Source organism: Enoplosus armatus, chromosome 11 (assembly GCF_043641665.1).
Source record: "Enoplosus armatus isolate fEnoArm2 chromosome 11, fEnoArm2.hap1, whole genome shotgun sequence".
NCBI classification, from domain to species: domain Eukaryota; kingdom Metazoa; phylum Chordata; class Actinopteri; order Centrarchiformes; family Enoplosidae; genus Enoplosus; species Enoplosus armatus.
In genome coordinates this window covers 20,337,904-20,356,809 of record NC_092190.1, presented here as the reverse complement: position 1 = coordinate 20,356,809, position 18,906 = coordinate 20,337,904, and the positions used below count along the sequence as shown (strand labels likewise).

General features: G+C 42.5%; 1 protein-coding gene across 1 annotated transcript in view; it reads right to left on the bottom strand.

Moving 5' to 3' along the window:
* Nucleotides 1–18,906, bottom strand: part of dnah7 (dynein, axonemal, heavy chain 7) — a 77,194-nt gene that overhangs the window by 10,109 nt on the left and 48,179 nt on the right. The window contains exons 42-61 of the mRNA XM_070915135.1: nucleotides 18,546–18,791; nucleotides 18,124–18,353; nucleotides 17,566–17,896; nucleotides 17,092–17,438; nucleotides 14,186–14,366; nucleotides 13,660–13,845; nucleotides 12,805–12,968; nucleotides 11,774–11,928; nucleotides 9,683–9,873; nucleotides 7,374–7,507; nucleotides 6,961–7,296; nucleotides 6,613–6,739; nucleotides 6,198–6,392; nucleotides 3,656–3,748; nucleotides 3,332–3,508; nucleotides 2,934–3,095; nucleotides 2,623–2,823; nucleotides 2,238–2,399; nucleotides 1,424–1,609; nucleotides 564–701 (exon numbers count right to left, since the gene is read on the bottom strand). Coding sequence (XP_070771236.1) covers nucleotides 564–701; nucleotides 1,424–1,609; nucleotides 2,238–2,399; nucleotides 2,623–2,823; nucleotides 2,934–3,095; nucleotides 3,332–3,508; nucleotides 3,656–3,748; nucleotides 6,198–6,392; nucleotides 6,613–6,739; nucleotides 6,961–7,296; nucleotides 7,374–7,507; nucleotides 9,683–9,873; nucleotides 11,774–11,928; nucleotides 12,805–12,968; nucleotides 13,660–13,845; nucleotides 14,186–14,366; nucleotides 17,092–17,438; nucleotides 17,566–17,896; nucleotides 18,124–18,353; nucleotides 18,546–18,791 — 3,942 coding nt within the window. The remainder of the gene's footprint in view (nucleotides 1–563; nucleotides 702–1,423; nucleotides 1,610–2,237; nucleotides 2,400–2,622; nucleotides 2,824–2,933; nucleotides 3,096–3,331; nucleotides 3,509–3,655; nucleotides 3,749–6,197; nucleotides 6,393–6,612; nucleotides 6,740–6,960; nucleotides 7,297–7,373; nucleotides 7,508–9,682; nucleotides 9,874–11,773; nucleotides 11,929–12,804; nucleotides 12,969–13,659; nucleotides 13,846–14,185; nucleotides 14,367–17,091; nucleotides 17,439–17,565; nucleotides 17,897–18,123; nucleotides 18,354–18,545; nucleotides 18,792–18,906) is intronic.

Genomic DNA, 18,906 nt, shown 5'->3' with positions numbered 1-18,906 from the left:
TGTGCATGTCATGCATTCGCTGGGTGAGAGTGTGATGCATGCTATCTACAATTTGAAAAATCTACCAGCTGAGTAGTGACATTCTAACTGAGCATCTGGGATGTTAGCCAAGAGGGGGCGCATTGGTTTGGGAAGCGACCCAGGGCCTGCTGGCACTGAAAATCAGTGAACTTCACCTGTACTCATGCCAGGCCACAGTGCTATTTCATGTTTGATATTTCTTGCCCAGTTTTATGGCCATAAACCTCCATGCCATTTAATGGCATAATAATGAATTCAGGATCACATTGCTGCCTGAAATTCTGGCCCTCTGTCTTCATTATTATAATGAATGGTGTTCCCAGCAGTAAGCTTTCAGAAGTTGAAATGCAAATACATGACAAGTGATAGGACAGAATCTGAAGGCATTACTCTGTATTTTTTTTACTTTTTGTAAAAGCTGGATCTAAAGATTCTGATGTTTTATATATGTGTGCAAATGTTACTTAGTGTGTGTTACTTAGTTCCTGACTGGCGGCTAATCAATATGATACTTGGTGTATCACAGGTCCAGGTGGATTTACCTGTGTAAGCAAGATGCTGTCAAACAGTAGTTGTGTCTCAGCCTGATCCTTGGTGATATCTGCGTTGGCGTTCATGCCAAAGATCTCCGGTGACGGGTTGAGAGGCAGCGACTTGGTGTATTCTATGTAGCCATTGTACTGCGACAGAGATGCAGAAAAAACAGATGGAGAGGAGTGAAGTGAGAGGACAATTTTTAACGCAACATCAGGAAACATCTCGAGTAATAACACTCATTGAAAAACAAGTCGGCTCCTTAGATTGCTGACATTTATTATAATGACTATGTAAATGTGACTTCATGAATAAAAGATGTGGTTGGAGGGGGGTGCAGCATTGGAGAACAAAATGCCAAATAAAATGGAGCGTGCCATAGATTGCACTTGTGTTAACAAATACATCAACCCTCACTGATGGTGGCTGCCTGCTGTGCCTTGTTACACACATTTTTATCTCCGAATGACTTTTTAAAGGTAGCTCGACAACAGTGCTAAGCAACTGTGAGTCCTCTAATATGCTTAGTTTAAAAACAAACACATTAAAGTGAGTTTAACTTTTCTTGAGTTTTTCAGGCAATGATACTCAGGCACCTTTGTGTAACTGATGGGTACAAGATGAGGAGCTGTCAAACTATCTTGAATATAACAAAAACAGTATATGTATATGTAGGTTAGGGTAGAATAAATACCTGCATTTTTTAGATGATGAAAGTAAAAAAGAGCTATTTAAACAGTTAACAGCTCCCCCTTGTGGTGAATCTGCAGCCTGCTTATAGCCAAATCTAAGCCAAAGTTGTGATTTATAAAAAAAAAAACCTTCTTGATTCCTTCATAGCAGTTTTGTGGGATTTTCTGTTTCTTACATCCTCCTTATCTGGTGCATAGTAGAGCCCGCTGGGATCAAACTTGTAGTCAGGGTCCTCGATGACCTTTGAGGTGTAGAAGATGGAGAGGATCGTGCGCAGGGTCCGCCTGTCCCAGTCATCTGTCACACGGCCTCCGTAGTTACACTCACCAGTCATGTAGCGGATGGCATCAAACGGCACTTCCTGTAGGAAACAAGAAATCATGCATTTAAACGGGAACCTAAGAATAACCATTAGGAGTTAGGGTTGCACATTTTAAGAGGAGGTATCAATGTGTGTGTACATTCTTAGTTGTGTCATTTGTACGTTCTTACGAAACAGGAAACCTGCCTGAAATTCACTTTCCGACTTAGACTTGGAATGAAACTGATAGGAGGTGAAAGGGGTGGGGTTGTGGCCATTGTGGCATTTTCTGGAGGAGGAATTCACTTAGAAATTCAAAGGGGGACACTTGGTTACAAGATGAAAATGTCACTCTGTCCAAAAAAAGATACCCTCAGTAGTTTATTTCTGCCACTTTTTCTCAGCTGCAGCGGAAGAACTGGGAACAGTGGATGGTTGGAGTGCTATCGGTGTGTTGATAAAATGTCAAGAGGGTTTTTGAATATGGCTGATGAAAGGGGATACTTGAGTGAAGAGCAACGCACTTGTAAAAGCCAGAATTTCTATTATGGGCTTAGATGTTGAACATATGCGTAGGAGTGGATAGAGTATATGCATCAGTTTTATCCTGTGAGATATATAGTCACTTCATGTGAGTGTATGTGAAGTATGTATGGTAGAACGATGCTGTGGTAGGATGCACAACTACCTGGTATTGTTCCAGGAACATGTGCAGCTGCTGTACTGAGATCCGGAGGTCGGTCTCATTGAACTCATATGGAATGTTCCAGCCTAAAGGTCCAAACTTCCTCCTCTCCTGGGTCAGGGCGTGGAAGAAACACAGGCCGTAGAGCAGTTTCTTGAACACAGCCTGAGAGGTGGACGAACATAAATGGAAGGTGTGGTCTTATGTAAATAATCAGATACATAGCGGTGGTTGTTTGGTATTTCCACAGCTAAAACAAACACACTCTGAAATGCACAGCGGGGGTGATAACAGACACAAAGGAGCTCAGGACACCCACTGATGTAGGCATGATAGATATGCTGGCCACCTGGGCATACACACAGGAGACATGCACGCACACACTGACCGGCTTGCTGCAGCTCCCAAAAAACTCAGGGTCAGAGATGGGGTCCATTAAGAAGGAGCGTACAATGTTGGCGCGGAGGCCCTTTGGAGCCTCATTGGTCATCTTCACCCCATTCTGAAGCACCGCCACAGGGAAAGTGGGAGACGGGTAGCTAGTCAGCCAGAGCCTGAAGTCTGGATGGGTAGTGTCTGGGTTGAGCTCCTGCTCACACAGCCGCAAAGATCAAAGGAAAAGAAAATTGTGTATTGGAAGACATGTATTTGCACTGTTCCCATCTGCTGTACAAAATGTGTGTATATGTGTGTTCTGACCTCACAGACTCTCTCCAGTGTTGACATCCACGATGTGGCCAAGTGGCAGTTCTGCAGAACCACCCAGGTGCCCTCTTTAATGGCCGTCTCAATCATACGCATAGCAATAGGACCCTGGCCTTGGCCCAGAGAGAGGGAGGTCAGCTTGTTACCCGTAAAGCCCTAAGGGATAAGAACAGCCGTGTGCACACACACACACACACACACACACACACACACACACACACACACACACACACACACACACACTTATGTAGCTGCTTTGTGACTGGGAAGGAGCCAAAATAGTTTTCAGTGCTTTTAAGACCTGTGTGGGAGCCTGGGAAATGTCTCCTTTCATTTTGAGTTGTACACACAGCAGGCTTCAAAGCCACTGAATTTCCCAGGTGTGTCCGTACCTTTTCATCTCCGAACTTGAGCAATGCAGCCATGGGGTCTGAGCCGGGAGAGAGGATGAAAATGAGGGGGGCACAGCAGTGGCTATCAACGAAGGCCTTACTCAGGTTGAAGGGTGGTGCTTCAATGAAGGGACGACCCAAACTGTCGGAAACAAATTCCTGCACCATGGGAATAACCTGGGGGACGCATAAACGTAATGTGTTTACTGTGTGTATAAAGGTAGTCCTGATGTATTTCCTGACATTTCCTGTTACAACTCAATATCCTATTTTAATATCCTAATAATATCCTAGCACCTTTTGGAAAACAGCCTATGAACTGACCTTGTCTGGTCTGAGACAACGGATCACCAGCATCCTCTGAAACTGGCTCAGCTTCTCCTGCCACTCATCAGGGAAAGGAGTCTGATGGGGGTTCTGTAGTAGATACGCACAACACAACCCATATCGAATACAGACTGTACATAAATATCTAGGAGCTACTTCAGATTACACATGTTGAGACGATCATGTTGTAATTCTGTGGCATGAATCTACATTCCAATGCCAAGACTTCAGTGACTGGCCTACAATACAATCAAGTAAACCAGAGGCCGAAAAAAAAGACACACAGATTAAAGACTTTTATTGCTGCTTAAAATGAGGAAACTCATCAGGTTACCTTCAGGGAACATGCAGCTAAATGCCTTTTTGTCAACTTTTCTTGGAGAGGACGAGGGAAGTTCGGGGGTGGGGTTGTATTGTATCGAGCTGTTGCAAGATTAAGCAATGTAATTAAGCAAAAAGAGCGGTACTCTGTAATGCGAACGGGGAGGAGAGTAATGCGTAATGGGAGATAGATAAATATGTATGAAAAAGCAAAGCCTGTGGAAAAGGAGAAAGAGGTGGGGGAACAAAAAAGCCATTGGGTACTGGGTCAGAGCAATATGTTTGATTAATTCGTGGAACAAGTGTACCAGAAGAAGTGAGCAATGGTAGTGGGAACTTTTGGAATTATTTTCCCCAGGCTGTTTGTGGAGAGACTTCTGGCTATGTGTGTTGGCAGGTGCTTTGAGACGCACACACCTATTTAGGGTCTCCTGGGGACTCTCTGCATGTACAGGGGTGTGTTAGCGTGCGCGAGCCTGAGTGCCTGTGTGCTTGATTGAACAGCTGTTCTTGCATCGAGATTGAATAAATGTGAATTCCACAACTGGAACAAACTAGATTTAATTAGATAGAAGTGCTGTGGTTGATTCTGTTGATTATAAATCAAAGATGGTGTGTGTGTGTGTGTGTGTGACAGAAAAGAGACAAGCATGTGTGCTGCACACATGTTTGTTTGTTTGCACCACACGATGATTAAACAGCTGTTCTTGCGCCTAGATTGCATAGATGTGACTGGCACAACAGGAACAGAAAAGATTTAATTAGATAAAACTTCAATTTTTGATTCTTTATAATTCAAAGATGGAGGGAGGGAGCATGTGTGCATCATCTACACCTGACAAATTACTTTCTTCCCACTTTCCTTCTTCCCTGTCCCCTTTGTCTATTCTACATTTAATCTAATACAACTTTGTTAAGTTATTTGACATAAAATAAGAAGTTTTAACTTAAAGCCTTGGGGAATCTGCATCACCGGCAGCTATCAATAATGAAAAATGAATATTTTCATATTTGACATGCAAAATGGAGGCAGCAGTAGAAGCAGAACTGCTTGGGAAAACTAAATTGAAGAAAGCACAACTACAGTATCAAATTATGAAATGTGTCCATTATGTAATTTTTAATATATGAATTATTAACATTATCTAACACAATACTATGAAAACAGTATGTGAAATGATAGCATATGTACTGTATAGAACCTGGTGATCCCTGGTGTATGGGGCTAATGAAGGGGCTGCGGTAAGTTCAGCCACAATGCCGTTAAGTTGGGGGGCTGCACGAGTGTTGTGGGATCCCACTGAGCTACCCTGCTGAGCACCAGGGTGGGCGAAGCTGGTGGTTAACGTGCCAAACCCACTGGAAAATAGTTGTATCCTATTCACTCTGCACTTCTTCTGTTTCTCATCCCACCCCACGCCCCACTAACACTGTTTTGCTGAGGTTTGCCTGCATTCCACACAAAGTACTTCTTTACCTCTGTATACTTAACCTTGGGCACGCTTTGAAGGGTCGGCTGCAAAAAGCATTTCATTGTGAACAATTTGAACTTTGAGCCTAGTAAATCGAAGCAGTGCACAACACCCAGGGTGGCACTGATGCGAGGTTCGCTCTCTCTTCGCAGGCAAATAATTGCTCAAGTTGGTGCCAAGTGCTTCCTGCCTAAGATAGTGTGTATAAGGCCTTAGTGTCCACATACACTGTAATTTCTGGTAAAAATCCTAAATATCTTTTGCTCTATAGACTTTGTTCTGGTGGTCTTAGAGGCAACAGACTGTGTTGTTTTGTGGTTTAACATTTTGTCTGTGCTAAATGTGACAGTTTGAAACTACTAACCTCCTAAACTGCTAACCACAACCACATTTTCAGCTGAAAGACAACAACATTTACAGTTTCTACAACAGAACACCGGCCATATTAATGAGCATATCGACGAAATTTGCATTTTTGGGGTATTTATAGATTTTCTTCTCCCTCTAGTTTTCTTGGGTATTTTAATGTAATGGTGCCTTTCTGTACATGCTGATTTAAAAAAATGTGGCCATTAACCCCAATTGTCTGCTATCAGGTATTCAACCGTACCAATCTTTTTAAAGGGAGGAAGGAAGGACAGAAAACAACTAACTTTTCCCAGTTCGTCTGTACCATCACAGAAACATATATGACACCCACAGACAGAGCCCCACCCCGACCAGCCAGTCAGCTTGGTGACACTCACTGGGCTGTCGTAGACCTTCTTCCACTCATTCCTGAGGCGAGCCATGTCACGACGCAGACCTTTGAAACGCTCCATCTCATCCAGGCGGCAACTCTCATCCCAAGACTTCTTGGGGAGCCAGGTGCAGGGATTGGAGTGGGGGTTGTCTAGGCCCACACCACCCGTCAGAAGGAAGCGCCACTCCCCCTCATCCACCTATGACATTAATTAGTGTCATGCTGCTATTCAAGTGTTAACACAGCGGAGGATTAACCAGAATTTTGTGATTAAGTGATTTGAAGGTTCACCATTTTGGGGGATTATCTTTGGATAAAAATTCTATGCAAATCGAAACGACAAGACACAGATCATCTATAGCAATCACAGAGAGGACTGAATGTGTGCACAGGTGTGCAGTGTGTGTGTTTATTCCTACCAGCTTGTTGTGCATGAGCAGATTGACACTGAGGCAGAAGGAAAAGAGCAGCTTATCCTTCTCAAACAGCGAGCGACACACATTGACATATAGTGTGTAGGTAAAGTGGTCTCTCAGGATCCGTAGTCTGAAGATACATATGCAAGCATTTTAATAATCTCGTTCCAAACCAAACAGAACTCACTCACACTCATGCACCATTACTAGTCTTACATTCTTTTCTTTTTTAACAGTTTACAAGCTAAATATGATCGAGTGGAGATAAAGCTCCAAGTTATTTTTTGATGACCTGCTTCAGTGACTTGTATGAAGAAGCATTTGGCAAGCGCATTTCTCATTCCTGCTTACCTATGCTCCAAGTCGTCGCTCTTGTCCGAGTTGTCGATGGAGCTGATGAAGAGGTTAATAAACCAGGTGAGGGAGTACTGGTACATGGGCTCGATGTTGGCCAGGTCAGCAATGGAGAAGAACAAGATGGCTGAATGCACAGCGATGGGTGTGTAGCCCATGCGGGTCTCGTCAATCTTCTGCTCCGTCACCTCGGCCACAGCCTGCTTCTCCGTGATTTCGTTGGCCAGCACTTTTGAGCAGGAGAGGATCTTGACGGCCGTCTCATCCTCCAGGATGTTGCCCTCAGAAGAGGAGAGCACCTCTAAGATTTTGTCTTCAATCTCCTTCAGTTGTCTGACAAAAAAGGACAATTTAACAACTTTGGGATTAGTTGAAAGTATTTGACCTGAGTCTGGAGTGTGCTACTCTACCTTTTGTTCTCTGCTCCCTGCAGGATGAGAGCCTGTTTCTCTTCCTCCAGGTCGGGCCTTTCCCGGGCTACCACAATGCCAAGCAGCTGGTCCTGGATGCCCTCTGGGGTGATCATGAAGTTCAGAAGGGTCACCTACAGCACAGAGGAAGTAATATACACAGACATAAACAAGCACGAATGTGCGTAGGTGTGTGTGTGTTTGGGGATGGTGTCTTGCCCCACCCTTGCACTCAGTGAGGTACTTTACAGTGCAGTGTTGATTATCTTGGCTTCAGAGCTGTTCTCCCCAAGAACCTCCTATCCAATCAATTCCAATAACCACTCTAGCCTTGGCAAAGTACAGGTAGGATGCATTTACTTTTTTTTTCTTTTCTGTGAAGTGTTGCAGCTAGAAGTGAATGAGTGTGTCTTTTACCACAGCCTTAGTCATCCTGCTCTGCACTTACCCAGAGGTTAAAAGCCTATATCTGCTATCTACTCTCTGCCCTAATAAACGAGTGCACTTCTCCGGGGCCTAATTCCATTTCTATTGATGCTGCGGACCCACTCAGCTGGTGGTAAAGACTCAGAGCCCACATAAATCTCCCGTTTGTCCTTTTCACACATACACCCTCCTTCTTCGCTTTCCTTCGTCCCTTGAGCTCCTTAAGGGCTGGTTTACTAGATGCTTGCCCTCTTGTATTTGAAAGTATTGCATTTCAAATAGGGCTTGATGGGAATAATGAAAGCCTCGTAGTGTACTGTACTGGAGGCAAAAAAAAGACTTTAACATAAAGGAAAAAAAAGAAGGATAGAGCAAGTTGTGAAAAATGAGTTGAATCTATGTAATAGCTGCCCATAAAGAGTGGGGCCCCTGCAAATAGATGCTTGAAATGTGATCTTCAGTAATGCTTTCCAACCCCTTGCCTCCCTGTAATGCAATTTCCTTTAATGCTCCTTTTCTTGGAATTTTTTTTTTTTGGAGACTGTATTCCATTTGGGAGGTGGTATCAGAGAATGGTGATTCACTGTGTTGCTGGGGTAAAGTCGTGCTGATATTTGAGTGGTATGATGCACTAAGTGGGAACCAACAAGGAAAAGTAGGGCTCATCTATCTGTAGGGGGAAAAAAGTAGTTTTTTTCAAAGGAAGTGTAACGAACAATTTGCTATTGAGTAAAATAAACAAGACTAAGAGTCTACAGCCACGCTAGCAGCACTGTGACGCTGAAAAGCGGTGCTAACATCAGCATGCTAACATGGTCACAATGACAATGCTAATGTTTGCTAATGTTTAGTAGGTATCATGTTTATCATGTTAACCATCCTAGTTTAGCGTGTTAGCATGCTAATATTTGCTGATGAGCACTAAACACAATGTACAGCACAGGCCAGGATCTGAGAAATGTCTTTAGTTTTGCAGGTACAGTATTTGGACATAAAGCAAAGTATTGGTAAAATATTGAACAATGGCGTTGCATGAAGTTACAGGATCACCAAAGTCACCTACTATCTGTGGAAAATTTCATAGCAATTCATCCAATAGTCGAGACATTAACAACCTCTCCATCACAACAACATAGCCTGTAAGCATCTACACATTTTAGATTGCATGGTACCAACGGAAAATACAGTGCCCTACATTGCAGTTACGCTTCAGCAATAATGAACTGTATTATGGAAAGTCAGTTCTATCATTTGACTTAATAACAGTCAGGTGGGATAACAAAACAAACTAGGTTGGCTGTTGCTATTAAGTGTGATGAAAATAATATTTTAAAAGGGATGTCTATGTTGGTTCCTGTTAGAACCTGTATTCTATTACTCCCTTCTGTTTTGGCAGCAGCTCTGCTGTGGCGGATACATCTATCCTTAGCTACGGTGGAATTGAAGGGTACCAGCTCCATCTGCGTGGAAGGGGTGGGTAGAGAAGGCATGGAGGATTGCACAGGGCTCATTACAACAACACTGACACCTGCTGAAAACAGCTAAGGCATGTGGCTCCTGTCAGAAAATGCTCTGATTACACTGTCCTGACTAGAGGTGTGTGCAGGCTCATGTCTGTCTGTTTGAGTATGTTTTTTTTGTGTGTGTGTGTGTGACTGATGTGGGTGTGGATGGAGGTTGCAGGGGTGGCAGCAACAGGACTTTATTAAATCCCTAAAACACAAACGCATCAAAAATGCTTCCAGTATAGTGTTTAAGTATTAGAATCACTGTGACTTTTTCATGTAAATAATGAAATGTGTTTCTACTATGTGAAGCGAGTGACAGCGTACTGGGATACTAAAAAATATAGCAGTGCCCGAGGCAGTTTCCCTCTACAGTACCTTGACGGAGGTTTCAGGCAGATAGTGTGGGTTGCGTAGCTTGGTAGTGATGTAGAAGCGAAAGTCGGGAGCATATTCAATGGTAGAGTCTCCCAGACGGATACACATGGCACCACCCTGCTTAAAGGTCTGCCTCAGCAGCAGAGGCTCCAGTATAGGGTCCAGCTCCTCACCGACATTCTCCAGCAGCACTAAGAGAAAAAGTCCAATCTTTAGCAATATTTTCTTACCAGGGCAGACTGACTCTTTTCAGGACTCCTCTTTATACATACTTTTACTTTACAAGCAATCTCATATGGGAGTTGTCAGGTTCAACCACCTGTTGACCAACTCTACTGCCCCAACAGTTGAACCATTTGCACATCTTTAAATTGGACACATTTTGGCAGCCGGAATCAACAAAAAGCATTTTTCCATATCACCCAAATCTTAGCATTGTTGCACTGGGTAGAATACAGTATAAATATTACTAACTACTGACAAGGCTCTTTATTGTCTTGCATAAAATTATATTTCTAAATAGGGTCTGGCAGAGTCCAGGTTAATAACAAAGGGTGATCTCGCTTTTGCTGCGCTGGCTCCTAGACCTATGACAGCCTTCCATTTATTTAGCATGAGGTAAGCTAATAATGTCAGCTGATAATGTATTTACACAATGGCTTTTCTCTCAGCTACTAATATGCTTTGTTTGGCTTGTCTTAATTGGTCTCTTTTACATGTTATTGTGTACATCTTTCTGCCTCTGGAAAGCACTTTGTGCATCTTGCAAGGTTCTCTATAAATGAAATACTGATTATTAATATGTTTACTGGAGCTGTGGGAGAAATTCCCCTGAAATGAAAGCTCATCCAGAAACTTATATTAGTTGTACTGATATATTTTTAGTTTTTAAGTATGATACACCTATTGCAGCTGCATTGTGAAGTACATTGCTGTGATGTTACAAGACTCACAAGAGCTAAACTCTCAGCCTCTTTCAGCTCCCTGTGATTAGCACTCTTCCACTTTCACTGCAGCCCAAGAAACTCCATGAACATGTGCAATACCAAGAAATCAGTGAAGCAAGTAGAACATTACCAATTACAAATGCCTTACTCCCATGACATCATTATTAATGTGATTTCACATTAAGTATGATAATGCTGTTCTCATGTTAAGGACATTTGCACATCTATAATTGACATTACGCCTTGAGGTGGTAACTAACTTTTGCTGATAAACTTTCTCTCACCAGAAGCAAATCAGGTCAACCTTCTTCACATTGCTTTGGAGCATCATTTTGTCCTGCTGCATCACAGCAATATTGTAGATTATAGGCTGCAGTACAAACAGCATGAGAATGTAAAACTGTGAAGTCAGAGAACCGTCTGTGGAGGGTGGAACTGTGGCCTTTGGGGACTATTTTGCACCCTGCAAGCACCATCTACTCTCTGAGCTGTTAGCCTTGTAGTCTGCCAGTAAGCAAAGACCCAATGGCTGGCTGAGTTGGGTCATTATTTAGATGTCTTTTTAATGGCTGTTTTGCTGTCTCTGTCTGTTTCTAACTCTAATTCCTCCCTTGCTGCTTCATCTCATACCCCCTGAAAATCCTATGAGAAGACTATATAGTATGAGTAAACACATGCTGGAAAAAAACAGTCACGTCTGCCTACACATGTCAGCATGACCCTGATACTGGGCAGGAAAAATGTTAGTGCATAAAACAGAATTGATTTCTGCTGGGCTTTTGTATGATTTACTGTAGTTTGACATACTAACGGTGCAGCAGGCTTAAATAAAGGTTCTTTGGAACATCTCACACTTAGAAATATTACTTATATGAATTCTCCAGAACAGAGAACAAAGGAGCAAAACACTCATTGCACAGCCATTATTGGTCCCTGTGGTAAAGAGAGACCTCAGCAGGCAGTAACAGGAACTGCAACAATGTGGGTGAGGCGCGCACACACACACACACACACACACACACACACACACACACACACACACACACACACACACACACACACACACACACACACACACACACACACACCAACAGACCAGGCAGCAACAGCAGAGGCATCAAAGCAGAGAAATACTTGTGCTTACCTGGTGTGCCAAACTGGATGCAGTTCTCCAGAGTGCGTACAAAGTCAGCATCACTCAGTTTAATGATATGCAGGCTATTGGCCTTCTCCATGTTTTTCACCCACTTGTTGGCCTGGCCCTGGGGATCAATCATCAGAGGCCACCGCCTGGCGTTACTGCAAACACACACACACACACACACACACACACACACACACACACACACACACACACAGTAGTGGTTGATCAAACGGTGCTGCCTTGTCAGAGTGAGAGATCCTATAACTGTTAACCATGAGACAATCACAACAGTAGGGGGGATGTTGGAGGACAAGAATTGAAATGTAGAGAGGAACTTAGGGGTGAAGATTCACTCTGAGCAGTTAGACAGCTCACAGTGGGGTAGCACACCAGGGGCCATAGTATTGTGATTAAAAAGCAATGTTGCTGCTTCATTTACACAAACAAGCAGATGTCTTGTGATCTTCTCCTTTTTTTTTTGTTTTACAGCAGATTAAGGTTGAATCAGACAACTTTGGTTCCTAGGAAAGCTTACAAAGCCCTGATGTACAGTGTTTTTTTGATTATGGACTGATTTGTGATGGGCATTCTAATACTGATCTCACACAACTGCACTCCGAACACTGGAACCGATTCCTTGAAAACAGCAAGCGAGTGAAAAGTGAACAGCAAAAAAATAAACAGCAGCCAGCAGTTTCAATAACACGCTCAGTGCAAGCGGAGGCCCTCTGAAATGCTGCTTTTGTGACAGTGAGTTTTCAGTTTGAATTCATGTCATTATTTAATTTTGAGACGCTGCCCAAATCATGTCCAGACTTGCCACAACAATTAAAGTGCAGATTCATTATGCATATATTATATTATATGCAATATTAAATGACTCGTATCAGGAGCAGCAAAAAATTGCTTGAGACATCCATAGTTGGTGCATTAAACTCTTGCAAATATAATACTGAGTAGTGTGGAAATATTGATGCATTTTCCTCTAGAGAGAATGCCAGGTCAGTGTAAAGTCTGCCTTTAATACTCACGAGATTATGATACCGTTGTCTATGGAGAAGCTGTCTGATGGTAGGCCGGCGATGGTCCATGCACGAATCTTTACCGGATCACCCAGAGAGTTCATCAGAGACATGTTGGGGGAGCACGGGATCTCTCTGCTCTTACAAAGATTCATCCACTCCTCTGTCTGATCCTGGAGGGGAGTACATTTACTTGTAATGACGTCATTTTCACTTTACTACATGCGCAGAATCAAACACACACATTAATCTGCAAATAAGATTATAAACAACAGAACTAAAGCATATGTAGACAGTCCCACTGATCTTGAAGACATGAAAGTCAGCAAACAACACACATGCATGACCAATAATGTGCATTCACACTCACAATCATGCACTTGCATGACAAAAATAACAAACTCACTTTCCTCCGATCTGTTTGCCAGCATCACAATGGCCCTCCACGTGACACAGTACAAAAGATGACCTTTAAACACGGTTTGGTCTTGAAGGCATGTGAGGCTCAGCAAAAATACCTCCAGAGTGTTTACTTTCCACCAAACTGCTCTTAAGCGTTTAGCTTTCATTGGGCTGAAACAGTGCTGGTATTTGTATTGGTCATAGTGTGCTTAATAGAAACAAATCATTAGCCTCAAAACTAATGAAAATGTAAATTCCAAATGTAGCAGCTACTGTATGTCTCTAAAACTCTAAGCAAAGACTTTACATGAACAATGGTAGAAATATCCTAGAGGGAAGTCATATTCTCTAACGGTGATACTAAAATCAAGTACCTCAAAAATCTCTGTCTGTTTAAGAAACGCAAGTTATATGTAGTTAATATCCACATCCAAGTGTGCACTACCCCCTCCCTCAGCTTACCTGTCTGTAGCTGGAGGTGAAGGCTCCCAGGTAAGCCACTATGCCCGCTGAGATAAGGATGTCCCCTGTCAGGTTATTGTAGAGCTCTCCAAGATCGAAGGCCATTTCGCTCCAGCGCGTCTTCTCTCCACCCAGGCCTCCAATAAGCTGCTCGGCTCGCTCCAGCTTCTTACTGCACAGATCCACCTGGAGGACATCATCGGAGTAGGAAAGTAGGAAAGATGTGTTGCACTGTGGCTGTTTTCCCAGGTCAAGGAGCAGAATGAAGGTCATGCTAGCCAGAGCAAGTTTGTGTTTGTGGCCTCAATAGATCTGAGTCAATTACATTTGCCTGGGTGTTCTGTCTGTGGCACATTCTCCTCTTTGTTATCATGTTTATTTCTCAGACTTTCATCTGGAACTGTAGTTACACTACACAGAAAACTCTGTTTTCATTACATAGCTGGATATCCATACATATACATTGGTCTATCTGAAAAGTAGTTGAAACAAAAACTCTACAATCACAGATATAAAAAGCACAAACTTGATTCTCCAGATCTGCTTTCTTGTTTTTGTTAGCTTCCAAAGTCTCCTGAAGCTTTGCGAGTTTATCTTGGACTTCTTTGAGGGCAGCCTGCTTTTTCTGGAGGCTGTCCATGGCCACCTTCAGCTCCCCCTCAGCCAGTGCCAGCTTCTCCTTCTTCGGGGCCACCACCTTGGCCACTCTGAAGGACACATGAAGCATGTCATTGAGGAAAACGATGTAATAAGTAAACATTTACAAGATAAGGAGCGTCTCAAGCACTGCAGATTCTTGAATGAGTTGGATGTACTAGATATATATTTGAGCCAGAAGCGAAATGAACACTGTGATAAAGGTGACAACATTGTCAAAACACTATGTTTACGCATATACCTCAGTTCATCTGCAGCTATCACTCCTGAGTGGAAATGAACAGAAACAATCATTGAAAAAAAATAAGGGAAAAAAGTACATTAATTTGGATGAAATTCTCAGGCCAGTTGTATTTTCACTGTAACTTCCTGATGGCTTTTATATGATTCATAGCATAGTGTATAATATGATATGATAGCATTTATGTGATGTGATGTTTTTTAGTGTGCTTATAGCAGTTGAGTGTGTATGGGCAACATTATTATGTGGAAGCTGAAAAATTCTTTCTATGAACTTAACTGTAAGAAGAAAATTTAATTTTGTTAGCATACATTAGGTATATATGACAACATTTAGCTTCTATAAATCTGCGTAACATTTAAGAACGTCAGAACAGGACTTCCGGTTGTGTGATGCATGAGGTAGCGAGTCTCCTGCTCAATTTGCCAACAACTACAGAACTATTCAGCAGCACTTAACGAGAGTGTGACTGTAAGAAGTCTAAAGATGAGTTTGTCTGGAAGAGCTGGTAAAAATGCATCTAATGCCGATTCTGGAAGAGTAAAGAAAGAATCCATGCTAGTGGCTTAGACTAATCAAGCTAGTTCTACCCACTCCAACGAGGAAGCCAAGAGACTCAGTGATTCTAAAAGAGTTAAAAGATCTAAGGAGAGATAATCAAGAAGCACATAATGCCACTCGGTCATCTGTGAACAAACTTGAAAAGTCCAAGTCCTAGATAAAGGAATGGATTGAGAAAACAGAGAGAAGAATTAAGGAAATTGAGTCAGAAATCAGCAAAACTGATGACAGAGGTCTGAGATACAAGAGGATGCTCTGACACCTTGTAAAAAGAGATGCAGAGATAACTGCAGAAAGCAAGGATTTTCAAAACAGACTCAGGTGCAACAATATCCGGATTTACCAAGTGCCTGAAGGTAGTGAGGCTAAGGATACTAAAGAGTTTGTGAAGGAGCTTCTGGTAAAAACTCTGAAAATATCACCTGAACAGGATATTACGATAGAACGAATGCACAGGTCTCTGATGGCTGAACGGAGAGACCCTGATGATGAGTAAACCAGTTAGGTACAGACTCACTTATTGTTTACAGCATGTTGAACATGAGAAATAATTGTTACGCTGCTGATTATGCTTTAAGATTAAGATTAAGATAAGTCTATTTGATTTTATATGCATGGGTATTGTGGTCAGAGATTGGGGCGTTGGTGTATCACACAGCCTGTGTTTTAAGGCAAAGGCTTTCCCTAAAGGTGATGATACTTTAGTGGTTAGCTTCACTTGCACTTAGTGCAATGCTACCTGAGATTGACAGCTAACCTTCTCTACCCATAAAACACTGGGAGCAGGTTGCAATGGTGGTTTATGTTAGACAGCCTGCTGGAGAGTTGGAAGTCATGTGTTCTCCCTCACAAATGAATAGGGAACTGTTAGGGTTTGTTTTGTTATGCGTTTTATATTCCTTGACAAATGTACCAAGCTGCTGAAGATAGATCTAGGTCTTATATGAAACTTACACAAACTAGGACCAATAACAGTGTCAATATGACAAGCTTAAACTATTAATTATAATATAAATGGTCTTAATAATCCCATCAAGAGACAAAAACCTTTTGGACAGTTCAGGAAAATGCAGTGTTCCATAGCATTTATTCATGAAACTCACTTATCAATCATTGAACACAGGAAACTGAAAAGTGACTGGGTGGACCAGGTATGTAGTGCTTCTTGTCAAAGGGGAAAGAAGACAGCAGCTATTCTATTTAATACATCTGTCTATTTTACCAAAGAAAAGGAAACCGCAGATGACCAGGGCAGATAGTCATGGCCATGGGGTCAATTGGAGGAACAGATTTTTATTCTAAATTTTGACTGCCCTAACTTCTTTAAACACATTGCCTCACTTCTGGCTGGTAATGCCAGCTTGTAATTATTATGGCTGGAGATCTTAACTGTGCACTAAATTCAAAATTATATAACTTCTCTGCAGATAGTGGACCCATTTCAATTCTAGATCACTGAAGGCAATGATAAAACATTTTGACTTCAGGCAGAAAGACTTTACTTTTAGGTCAGGGGCTCATGGTAGTTATTCTCAGGTAGATTTGATTTGTTTTGTATTTCCATTTTCTTTGCTTGTGTTATTTTCTTGAAATAATATTTTTTCCCTCTTAAGAACTTTGATTGGTAATTGAAAATGCTGGATGAGCTTTGTTGTCAAGGAACGTTCGAGATTGTACGTAATCAATGTATTATTTTGATACTAAATGAAATTAGTTAAAAAACGATTGTCAGAACAATAATGATGCAAACATTTCCCTTTAAATGATCTGCATCTTTGGCTTGTTATATTAATCACTTGGGACTTGGCACATGTATGGCACACTTGCACCAGAGGAATGATTATTCCTTTGAAATTAAGTAATAACCGAGCTTCATGTTACTCACTTAAGAGGGATGAAAAGCTCCATCAAGCTTTGTGAATGAGCATCAATTTTCATAACAGAGAACACAGAAGGAGAAGAACATTACTTACTTATCGTACTTGTCCATGGCGCAGACCCACTTACACATGCCTTCAGCTGCAGTGGATGCAGTTCGAATCTTCTCTGGTACAAAGTCTGGGTTGGTGATGTACTTGTTGCGGATGATGGCGATGAAATTTTGTGGGATGTTGTCCTTGTCATACTCATGGAGGCTTTGGAGAAACCTCATGTCTCCGAGAAGCTTTTTGGCCGGACCCCAAAAGTCCTCCACTTTTTTACCGGAGCCTGAGGGGTCAGGCACACGATCTGGCTTGATGCCTTTGAGAATGCAGATTGCCTCCATCACCAGCTTGACTGCTGTGGGAGGACTTTTCATGGACTTCACCACAGTGATATCCTGTACATAAAAACAACCACATCTATAGATTCACCCTCTTCACTATTCAATTGCAATACACCTGTTCTTTGAGCAAGGTGTAAGGGCACTATCCTACATGAGGAAAAAAACATATTGCTCCTTTTACCTGAGTGGTGAGAGTATTCAACGCAGCCAGGGCTGACTCAAGGATAGGCATGGCTACAGCCAGGTCAGCATCACACTCAACCTTGATGGCCTTGGCAGCCATGGCTTGTTCATTGGCCACGGCCTCATCTACTTTCACCACCTTCTCAGTCTCGGCCACCTCCACTGATTCGTGCTCAATCACCACCATCATCTCATCTACCTCCTTGCTGGCCACAAGCAACTGTGGCTGTAGAGCCTCCAGCTCAACCTGCATAGTGGACACCTGGTCTGCTGCTGACTCTAGCTTCTCGAGGCCCACCTCATAGCGACGTTTCAGCTTCATCACCTCACTTGGTAAAGGACAGAGAGAGATAAGTCCCAATTTTGCACATGGAAACTGGAATTTGGGTTTTGTGCCGGGATGTCCTGATCAGGAATTTAAACCCTGTGTTCCTGATTCATGTCCTGTATAGCTACAGGAGACATTTTTTTAATCTAAAGTAGCATCTTAAGTAATAAAAACATCACATAACAGTTCAAATCACAATGTACACATACAGTACAGCTTAAATCTTACGCTCTTTTTGTCTTCAGCAGGGCCTTGAAGGTGGAAATGAGTTCCAGGTATGAGGTTGGGGTGACATAGTTGTGGCGCTGCAACTCATCCAAAAAGCGAACTGATAGTTGTATGGTTGAGGTGTGGAAACTCTTGCACATGTTGATGCAGCCTTCTCGGGACTCATCTGTCATCTCAATGTCCTCCAGGAAGCGACAGGCCACTGCCTGCAGGGCATCCTCGGGCCAGGTCTGATAAGGAAAGAAATACGCTGTACTGTGTACTGTATTTTAATCTCTGCTATGGTTTTATGGTAAAACCACCGAAGGAAGCCACAAGAGAGATTTGGGCTGAGATCCATCATACATTATCAAACTATTTTACATGTTTTTGTCTTACAATTGGCATGTTCATCAGAACTCATGCAACATACATACACACACCTGGAACCAGTTAATGGTGCAGCAGTTAATGAGGGCGGGGAAACGTCTCAAACGATTCCTAAAGGCATCTCCAATGGGACTCATGGCCAGCACCACATGCAGCTGTGTGCGACAACGCTCTACAAACATGTTGAAAAGGGACAAGGGGGTGCCATCCGTCTGCTTGTCACGGTCACGTTGCCGGTCCAACACACGCATTCTCTCACAGATTTCCTGCTTCTCGTCAACTGCAAACAGGTTAGGCACCTGGAAACAGCCAAAAGATAACAAAAAGTCTGTGTTTGGGTACTGGCTTTGTAAAATAGAACACAGTTGCACCTTTTCTCTCTGTGCCACCTTTCATCCATCTCTCAATCTATCC